We start from the raw sequence: 9,810 nt of genomic DNA on the forward strand, positions 1-9,810 counted from the left end.
ACGTCTCAGTATTCGTATCGACACAGCGTTACCAACCTAAAATCGTCTCTCGGCCTTGAACCATTAGCACTCCGCAGAAAAGTAGCAATTCTTTGTCTTTTACACAAACTATAATTTAACTTCCCTGGACTACGCCAAACTTTGTTACCTGCTCCCTTACACTCATCTCGCCGATTATTCAACTCCCTCAGCATTCAGCGGTTGCACGGTTCATCCAAACCTTTCAACAAATTACCACACAAGAACGAAACAGCCTTCCTGACACCGTTCTCATCGAATCTAATCCCACCAGATTCAGGCAGCTTCTAACAGACCACTTGAACCAACTATAGCTACTTCACTCGTGCTGCTCTGCCTGCAATTTGAACTGCTTGTGTCATTGCATCACCCCCCACAAGTGTTTTCCCATTTGTTTAATTTCCGCACCTTTTAATGTTTAATCTTATATACTGCTTCTTTGCCATATATTTTCTGTATTATTTGGATTACCTGACGTTAATTTCACGTCAAACTTGTTATTTCTTGTTATTTTTGTTATGCTTTTTTATGTTCATGTGCCTTTGTATGACCGCTTCACACCACTGTCCTTCCCCCCCCCCCCTTAAGTAATGTCCCAGGCGGGATCTTTAAGGGTACAATAAATGATGATGGTGATGATCAAGAGAGCACCGAGAAGCAGCCAGTTGGACCTGTCCAGAGTAGCCCTCAGAATACAAATCCTGCCCTTCTCCAGTTTCGTGACCTAATCTGCGTGTATTCCTAGGATTTAATGATTCGCCGGCAGCTGGCACCGGGCAGGGTTAAATGGAGAGATAAGGGAGAAACCTTTTCCTGCAATTAGCGCAGTCAGCCTGATGATGATGACGATATTACAAAGTGATCTATCTATCTCTTTCCAGGTATTTGCAAGTCTTCCGCACATTGTAGCCATCTCCAATTCCATCAACAACACAATCTTTGAGTGCCTCTCCGCAAAACGAACAGATTTTGACCTGAAAGCAAAGCAGGTTACCTACGTGGTCTTGTTCAAGGGTCACCACGGCACGCAGAAGTAAGTCCGACTCATAAATTTTGTATAGCTATGGTGTCGATAAAAAGGTGAATTCCACCGCTTGAAAAAGAAAGCATCGTAATTTTGCTTGACAAGTTTTTCTCTTCTATTGCATTCTGCGCACAAGACTTAAGTTACACAGAAAATAAAGTTAAGCAGAAAAAGCCTGCCATGTAGCAGCAGTTAACGAATTTTTCGTGTCTACGCCGAATATGTGGGTCGGGGAGGGGGGTGAGGGGGGATACGTGAGAAAGATGGAAATCATCGCTTTCTTTCTATTTTTCGCAATTATTATGAAACAAATATTACACAAATATCTGCTACCGTCCCTGCATCAGGTTCAGTATGTACGAAAAGTCCAGATGAAGCTGAAGTCAGTAAGAATTTATGAAAATAAAAGTAAAAAAATGTTGCAGTTTGCTCCGAAACCCGGAGCTAATTGACACACTTCAAATAATATGCCAAATTGGCTGCATAGCCATCTGCGCAACCTTTCTGAGTCTATCCGCGTGAAAAACGCCCTGTCCAGTCGGAATGTCCAAAAGAATCGAAGCAATCACCGAAGAGGATAAATAAAAGGGTTCAGATTATGTTAAGAACAACGCAGCCAGCTATGGAAAAGAAAATGTATAACTTTAAGACACAGGAAGAGGACACAGTGGGTGGGGAACCAAACACGCTTTCATGGCATCCTATTTGAAATCAAGAGAATGAAATGAGCTTAGGCATGGCATGTAATGCGAAGAAAATTAACCTGAACCGATGGTTGCTAAGACTGATCAATTCGCGCTAAAAGGCACAGACACACGAAAACACAAACGGACGAAGCGCGTACTTTCAACTAGTTTGCTTCAAAAAACGCGTCGCTTTTATACAGAGCGGGATGGCGCTGTATAAAAGAGCCATCCCGCTCTGTATAAAAGCGACACGTTTTGTGAAGTAAACTAGTTGAAAGTACGCGCTTCGTCCGTTTATGTTTTCGTGTGTCTGTGCCTTTTAGCGCGAATTGATCAGTATGAAGAACAAACTAGCCCCCGCTCTTGCATTGGTTGCTAAGAGTTACGGATTGGATTCCAAGAGAGCGCAAGCGCTGCGGAAGTCGGCAGAGAGTTAGGCGGGCGGATGAGAATAAGAAGTTTCCGGGGATAGCGTGACGCAGTTAGCAGAGGACAAGGTTAATTGGAGGGATATGAGAGAGGCCTCTCCCCTGCACAGCGTGTAGTCGGCCCGATGATGATGAATAATCAACGATGGTAAATCCTAGTGCTTTTGCATAGTTTTTTACAAGATGTCTTATCGCCTCGCGATTTTTTTCGATTACAACACGAGGGTAAAACCAACTTTTGGCAAGAGGAGATGAATAACTCATTGTATCTAAATAAATGCGTTTATTAACTCAGGAAGTTTGTTTGCTCGTGCTTTAAAGTATCAAAACAAGTGGCGTGCAGAAATTTGTCTTTTGCTTCCACTTTCACGCTAGCCAAGCTTCACTTAACAATTTTTTTCCCTCCGTCTGGAATGCTCCAATCTTATCAGGCTTAAGTTGAGACGCAGTGACGATATGCCGGGGCACTTCTTTTCAATATCCAGTCAATTTGAGCCGCTGCCGCGGTGACTCACTCGTTATGGCGCTCGGATGGTGACCCGAAAGACGCGGGTTCAGGAGCCATATCAACGCAATTTTAAAATAAAACACGCCCAGGCAATGCAACGCTTCAAATGAGGCCACCATGAGTCTGCGGAGTCCTACACTTGCCTAAGAAGAGCGATGGTCGTGCAGCGCAATTTCTTTGAGTTAGAGGCTTGTCGGTTGGTCACGTGTACCAAGATCATAGGGCGGACAGCAGCGATTAAAAAGATTTGTGGCTATATGGCGTCACTTAACCGCAAGGTCGTCATTAGCAGTAGCCTGCAGGTTAGTAGTAGCCTACAGTGGTTAGAGCGCTCGGCTAATGAGCCGGATTATTCAGATTCGAACACGACTACAGCGGCTGCGCTTTGATGGAGGCGAACTCAAAATAGCGCCTGTGTGCTGTGCGATGTGAGTGTACGTTAAAGATCCCTAGGTGGTCGAAATTCTTCCGGAGCCCTCCACTACTGCACCTGTTCCTCTCTTCTTTCAGTCCCACCTTGCTCCCTTCCCTGACGGCGCGGTTGAGGCGTCCATCAAGAAGTGAGACGGTTACTGCGCCATTTCATTTCCTAATAAGAACCACTAATAAGAATGTAGTGAAGCAGTTGGCGTGCCGTTCCTTTCCTCAGAGCAGACTCATTCTCGCCTACTGTTCTGTTTCCTCTAATAATATTGACCACGTCATTATGGACGCCCCGGTGCTGACGCGGATGTCAGACGGGGGAGCTTGCCACTAACAGATAGCGCTGTCAAACGCTGCGGCCCTTCATTCTGTCCAATATTCTTTTAGAAAACACGTTGGCTTCCATGTTGCTGCTGGACCTACACCGAACAAGGTTCTTTTCACGGAGGATGAGCGTAAGTACCCGAGCTCGCAATCTACCGGCAAGAATGCACCTTATACCACTGAGCCATGTCTGCTTAGGATTTTAATAAAAGGAAATCGTGTGTCTACAAGAGCTATTTGAGAAGGTAGTATGGTAAGGACAGCACATTTGTGCGGCATTTCTGTACATGAAAAGCACTGCCATGAAAATGAATGCCCGCAATAATAGTAGGTCATCATTATCATCATCATCACCGGTCCACCTACGTCCACTGCAGGGCAAAGGCCGCTCCCACTGTCATTGAACAATTTCTTTTGCCAGCTCCCACCGTAGTATGCCGGCAAAATTATCAGTGTCATGCATCCACGTCAATCTCTGCTGCCACGTTCTATGTTTTCCTTCTCTTAGTGCCAACTTTGTTGCCCTAACAGACCTTCGGGCATCTTATATTGACATTGAATGCCCTGGCAATGCCCACTTCATTTATTGTACTTATCTTTCTTGACCATGTTGGACAATACTTGACATGCTTATCCATGAGTGACAATCTTGCTTAACAACGAGAGTTTCAATAATTGAAGCTTAAAAGGCGTTTAAGCAAGAATATCATTGTTTTGCATTTCAGATCTGCTCTATGAGGTGCGCCCTTATATATATCGAGACGAAGCGTTTCTTTCAGAGCCTTAATCCTTGGCACGTGCTTGAATTTCAACTGTAAAGTGCCACCTAAAAAGTTCGATGCAGGACACTTTCGTGCGGCCCGTGTACAATTGCTGAACAGTTGTGCTTTGGACTCCGAGGAGCCTATTGGACAGGCTCTGCCTAATGAGCATCGCCACGTGGCTGTCAAGCCAGTCTCTGAGCTCTACAGTGTTGGCTCCCCGGTCGGAGGTACAGATGCAAAAGTTACTGAATTTGGAAACCACTACGCCTCTCTTTTTGCTGCCACTTCAAGCACTGCTGATGATGTTCATGTAGCATCCTCAGTGTCTACGATTACGCAGCTGTCTGATAATGAGTACATGGTAATAAGTGGTACCTAACCTTTGTTGAATGCTAATATTCAATTGATCTATTGGTTCTTTACAGAACCCCTAGGCCTGGTGGCCTCTCAGGGGAATTTTACGATACGTTTAAATCTGTTTGTTCTCTGTCCTGTTCTAGATTCTCGAGACTAGTATTGATGTTAGATTTTGCCACCGTAAGCAAGCGAATGCCACATTATCCTAATACCAAAAACTAATGATAAGTACAAACTACGATTCGCAGATGGCTACAGACCTATTACGCTTTATAATGTTGATTATAACAACTTCTCTAAAGTCCTCTTCAATCGGCTACAGCTTGAACTGGCTACTTTGATTGGACCTCATTAAACATGCGGCTTCACGGGACGGTCAATATATTCAAATTTAGATATTACGTGTACGATGCTGCACATTGCAGTGTTCCCCAGGACGACTAGCACAGCTGCAAATTGACCTGGCAAAGGCGTTAGCTCCGATGCGTCATTCCCTCCTTTTTTCTCGATTAAATGACGTCAATCTTGGCTCAACTCCTCTACTCGGATACGGCTTTGTTAGAAAAACTGTTCAACGCGCTTGACTGCAAATGGCTGCCTCTCATAGCCAGTATGCGTTCAGTCCTCTGTGAAATTTAGGTTGCTCACTGTTTCCGCTCCTGTTCGTTCTACACTTGGAGTCACTTTGCATAAGTGATGTTCACAGCAGAGCAGTCAGTGGTAGTCGTACAACGGGTCACGAACTGAATCTGTTATCCTGTTCAGATGACATCTTTTTTTTTCTGCCCTGCTAAGCCAAGCATCGATGAGGTTATTCCTTTAACAGAAGGCTTTGGTTTAGTGTCAGGAGCTCGGAATAATCGTTCTAAGTATTGCTGTCTGTGGTTTGGAATGTGGGGAACTACAGCTGCTCAACATTCTCGTATGCAGTGGACGCTTAGTCCGCCCATGTACCTTGGTGTCGCTTTGTATACTTATGAGCATAGTGCACATTACTGGAAAGACCACATGCCAACTTTTCAGCGCTATGCTCAGACTTTTGTCCCTCATGGTCTCGATGTTTGGCAGGGCGCCCCATGGAATATTTTTCTCGTCACTATAATTTATCACGTACTTGAAATTATTTTCTGCGCGAGTCTTTGTATCCAGCTTTTCACGGAGTTTTCGCCTGTTGTATGTTGGATAGATCTTTTGCATCGTTAAGACGTGATAATCTGTACAGCCCTGTAAAAGCTGGCGGCCTTTTTTTAGTCTACCTGTATATCCGACAGATTGTTTCATGTTTGACGTTTTTTCGTGACACTGCACACGCAATAGTACGCGTAATCTTGCAAGTCAATTTAGTTAATGATCTCCCGAACCTCACGTGTATCCTGATGTTTCTGGTCGTCCGTGTTTGTTGGGCTTGATGCATTAGGTGTATTTGGCTGTTCGTTTCCGACTTCTTCGTTTCTCCCCTGAGTTCGTCTTTTCAGTGTACAGAAAACGGTTGTACGAGTATTTAACTTGTATGCTGTTTCCTCCGTCCATGTAAAGCTCTGTGTATTTTGGTTTACCGGGTCCTGACGTACTCAAAAGGATATATGAATTGCCCCTCTCGCTGAGTACATACACTTTTTTCGATAAGCTACACAGCGAAGTATTGCCATTTAAAACATTGCCAGAGGAAAAGGGCCTTTTTATGTCTACTATATATTTCCGCCTTCGTATTGCTCCAGAAATGACTGGGTATTGATTCACCGTTTGCAAAGATGCAATGCTCATCTCGGATATTATGCAACGGTCACTGAAAAAAAATTTCATTTTGACACTGCATTTTGTACAATACCTCACTGCACCGCCATTTTCTGATAAAACATTCGACACCTTCATTTCTAATTGGACTACGCAGCATCTCGAAAACATGCATGACGAACAGACGTTGTGAATCTGTTGTTTCTGATAAAGGTCACTTGAGTTGAATTACTGTTCATCTAAAGGAACTGTATGCCTAGACCGAGTTTGAACCGAATTGACACTCAGTCTTAGTGCTGTGCTCTTCGTTGCTTTTTTTAATGCTGGCTTGCTTAGGTATGTCGCTATATGTTGATTTGCCACAGTTTTACTCATTACTTGTAAAGAGTTCATGTGCATAGAGAATTGCATCACTCTAATGAAGACCATGAATTTGTGAGGAATACAATAAAAGCGGCGATGGTGTCCTGCTGAATTGCAGCGGCCACCAAAATTGATCTGTTCGCGCCGCCTCGGGCTTGAAACGAACTCGCGGCCATATTCGTAGTTTAATTGCGTTTATTTTATTTCAGGTTAAGCAGGCTTCAAACATACAGACCGACCTCAGCGAAATCCGAGATTGGAAGCTTTGGTGTCGCACTAAGTGCGCCTAGCTGGGAATGCGAAGCGACGCTAAATTCCCCTCTACCACACTGCGGCAACTGCGACGCAGCTGCCTGTGACGTCACTTTTGACGCGAACATCTTTGTGGCTCACCCGTACTGCAGCTGTGCTTGTCCTCCTCATCTCCCATGCCGGCGCTCTTAAGGGTCAAAGGCCAAACTGGCTTCAGACTACAGGTTTTTGCGGCAATGCGGGTAGCAGGGCTACTACACTAAAATATGATTACTCACGACGACTCTCTGGGAGAAACTTTCCGTCCGGGATTCTCAGTCGCTTTTGACGGATTTCGCAGAGGGCACTTTAAATTATTTTGTCTGGAAGCGGTTCTTAATGAGCAGAACCTACGATGTTGAGATATTTTTATTTACAGATCCTAATGTCACGGAAACAGCCGAGATGATGTACTCCAACGACTACAAGAATTGTTTTGTTCTGCGTTTTCCTTACTTCGGAGACCGTGAGTTGCGGACTTGTTTTAGTGACGTGCATAGATATCTTGCGCTTAGTACTAATATTTCGAGTCATCTATCAAGCACCTTGAATTGATTTGACCTTCCTTATTATACCACAAACGGAGCTCTAGGGTGGAAACGATCTATCAGTATGCGCTTCGACTGCATGCTCCATGCCTTTGAAAACAATCCTAGGGTATCAATATCGCTGGACATTTTTAGTGCGCCAGCACCTATAGTGGCCATACACTCTGTCTTTCCGAATCCGGTATCGTGGCAGGCTGCTGGCCTGCCCACCGTGTTAGGCGGCGGTTCAATTAATTGTGAGAAGCTGCTCGTGACGAACAACCTGGATCACAGCCCAACCCAGGCAGCCCAAGTTCTACCTACGTCAGCATCTACCATAGAAGGGCAGCGACGCATCCCTTGTTAACCACTGCTCAAGGAACGATAGCAAGATTTTCAGGGATAAATGAATGCAGAGAATAACCAATTCTGCAGATATAAACATTAACCCAATATTGCTGCAACCCAAGTGAAAACCGAACTGCTAGCGCACCTTATTCGCACTTCGCCTAACTACGCAAATCGACCATGACCTTTCTTTTTTCATAAAATCAGAAAACTGACTAATTAAACATTAGTTTATGTGATATGCATACATACGTAGTTGCCGTGCTAAGCATTGAACAATGCGGCAGAAAGTCGAGTGGATTATTAGTTTTTGAAATACGCAGAAGAATCCCTAAAGGACTCGTCGTTTAGTGAACCTGAGTCGCTTTATTTTGTGTGTGTTTCCAGATCCGAAGCGCTAAGGTTTTTAGAAGCAAATTTATGTCAACTTGCAATCTTCTGTCGCATTTACCGCATCACTGACTTTACGCGCGTGCCGGGATAGCGCGTAATTATTATTGCAATGTGAAGTTTTCACACGTATATCGCAGTGTCTCCCGCCCAGAATAGTACGTCTGCCACGAAAATGGTGTTAACTTTGTAGTCTAGTAGTTTTCCAAATGCAATAAATACACCCGCTGAATCTGCACGATAAATAAAAAGTTAATTATTTCGTATCTACTCAGCTCGTTCATAGCATTCGCCGCTAGCTGGAATTCTCACGCAGCCCGCACGCTCATCGCTGCCATTTTCCAGCAGGTGCAAACCATATTTTCAAGCGAGCGATACAATAGTCTGCAAATGCACTCCAGTCTGCGAACAGATCGCCAGACTCGGTGCGATTATTTTCTCGGATGAGATAACAACCGGCGTCTAGTTACAGTAGCTATATGTGATTTGCAGTAGGGTGTCTGGCTGCATTAAATGACCTTTCTCCTCCTCAAGAGTCAAGTGTATCAAAAATTGACGCATTTCATTTTCAAATCGTAACACTGGATTAACTGCATAACGTAATGCAGTGACATTTGATATTGGAGAAGGTCATATTAAAAGGGCACTCAAAACATGTCTTTCACTACATTTTCTTTCATACAAATATTGTCCATTTTATAAAGCACTGCTTTTTCCGCAATGTTCTCGCCTGTGCAAGCTTGCTTGGAAAACTATCTGCAAAAAATAGTTCTCAAGCCGAGGTAGTAAAGTATGGAAATTCATAAATTCTGTAGGGACCAAAATGTACTGAAAAAGGTGTTTTTGTGATGGATAACGCAGTTTTTTTTTTCAATATGAGCTCGCAACGTCGTTCTCCTTTATGCTTCACATAAAGCTCATGCCTGGCGTCCTACTAACGTCTGCTTTTTTTTCTATATTTCATTCTTCAGAATGCGTTCTTTACGTGTCCAAGGGCTTGGAAGACCACGTTCCACAGGACTGTATAGACCATTTTGTGGACATCTGCGGCATTGTTGTTCTTCAGTACAGCCAGGATCTGTGTGCCGACGGCAAAGAAGATTTCTTAGTACACGCGCTTGAGTATACAACACCATCCTAGAGTGAGCGCTGTGTAGTACAGAAGAGAGGCATTTTAATCTATGCGCAGAGAATTGGCACAAGACACCGCCTTGCAAATCTGATCCAGTGGGTATTACCAAGCAAAATAAATGTCGCAAGAATTATGGCTCAAACCTGTACATTCCTTAGTACAGAAAATCAACCTAAGCAATGGCATGGTAAATGCGTCCGTTCCATGTAGTTTTGTCCTAAATTATGTATTAACACCATCATTAATTTCTCGCTTAGGATTTTCCGCTATATAAACTTTATCCCGACGGGAGTGTATACACTCAAGCAGCTGCATTAAAAAGCAAGTTCAAATTCTGAAGTGCGAAGAAAACGAAAAATTGAATAACTTAACATCAGTACCACGATTTCTTGTGAAAAGAGCTGGAAGAAATTAGTTGCGCAATCAGATCTATAGCAGCGCCGAACTAATGACGAGGTCTGCGAACTCATCGCGCTGTGGTAAAACCCTCATG

The 9,810-nt window shown here is 43.9% G+C and overlaps 1 protein-coding gene across 1 annotated transcript in view; it reads left to right on the forward strand.

The window, feature by feature from the left end:
• The window catches only part of LOC149334241 (uncharacterized), a 28,040-nt gene extending 18,699 nt beyond the window's left edge, over positions 1 to 9,341 (forward strand). Inside the window, exons 2-5 of the mRNA XM_089557893.1 lie at positions 900 to 1,051; positions 3,475 to 3,542; positions 7,300 to 7,386; positions 9,157 to 9,341. Coding sequence (XP_089414019.1) covers positions 900 to 1,051; positions 3,475 to 3,542; positions 7,300 to 7,386; positions 9,157 to 9,326 — 477 coding nt within the window. The 3' untranslated portion in view covers positions 9,327 to 9,341. The remainder of the gene's footprint in view (positions 1 to 899; positions 1,052 to 3,474; positions 3,543 to 7,299; positions 7,387 to 9,156) is intronic.
• The last annotated feature ends 469 nt before the right edge of the window (positions 9,342 to 9,810 follow it).

The sequence above is a fragment of the Amblyomma mixtum genome, chromosome 8 (assembly GCF_055824585.1).
Source record: "Amblyomma mixtum isolate Tamu chromosome 8, ASM5582458v1, whole genome shotgun sequence".
Taxonomy (NCBI): Eukaryota; Metazoa; Arthropoda; class Arachnida; order Ixodida; family Ixodidae; genus Amblyomma; species Amblyomma mixtum.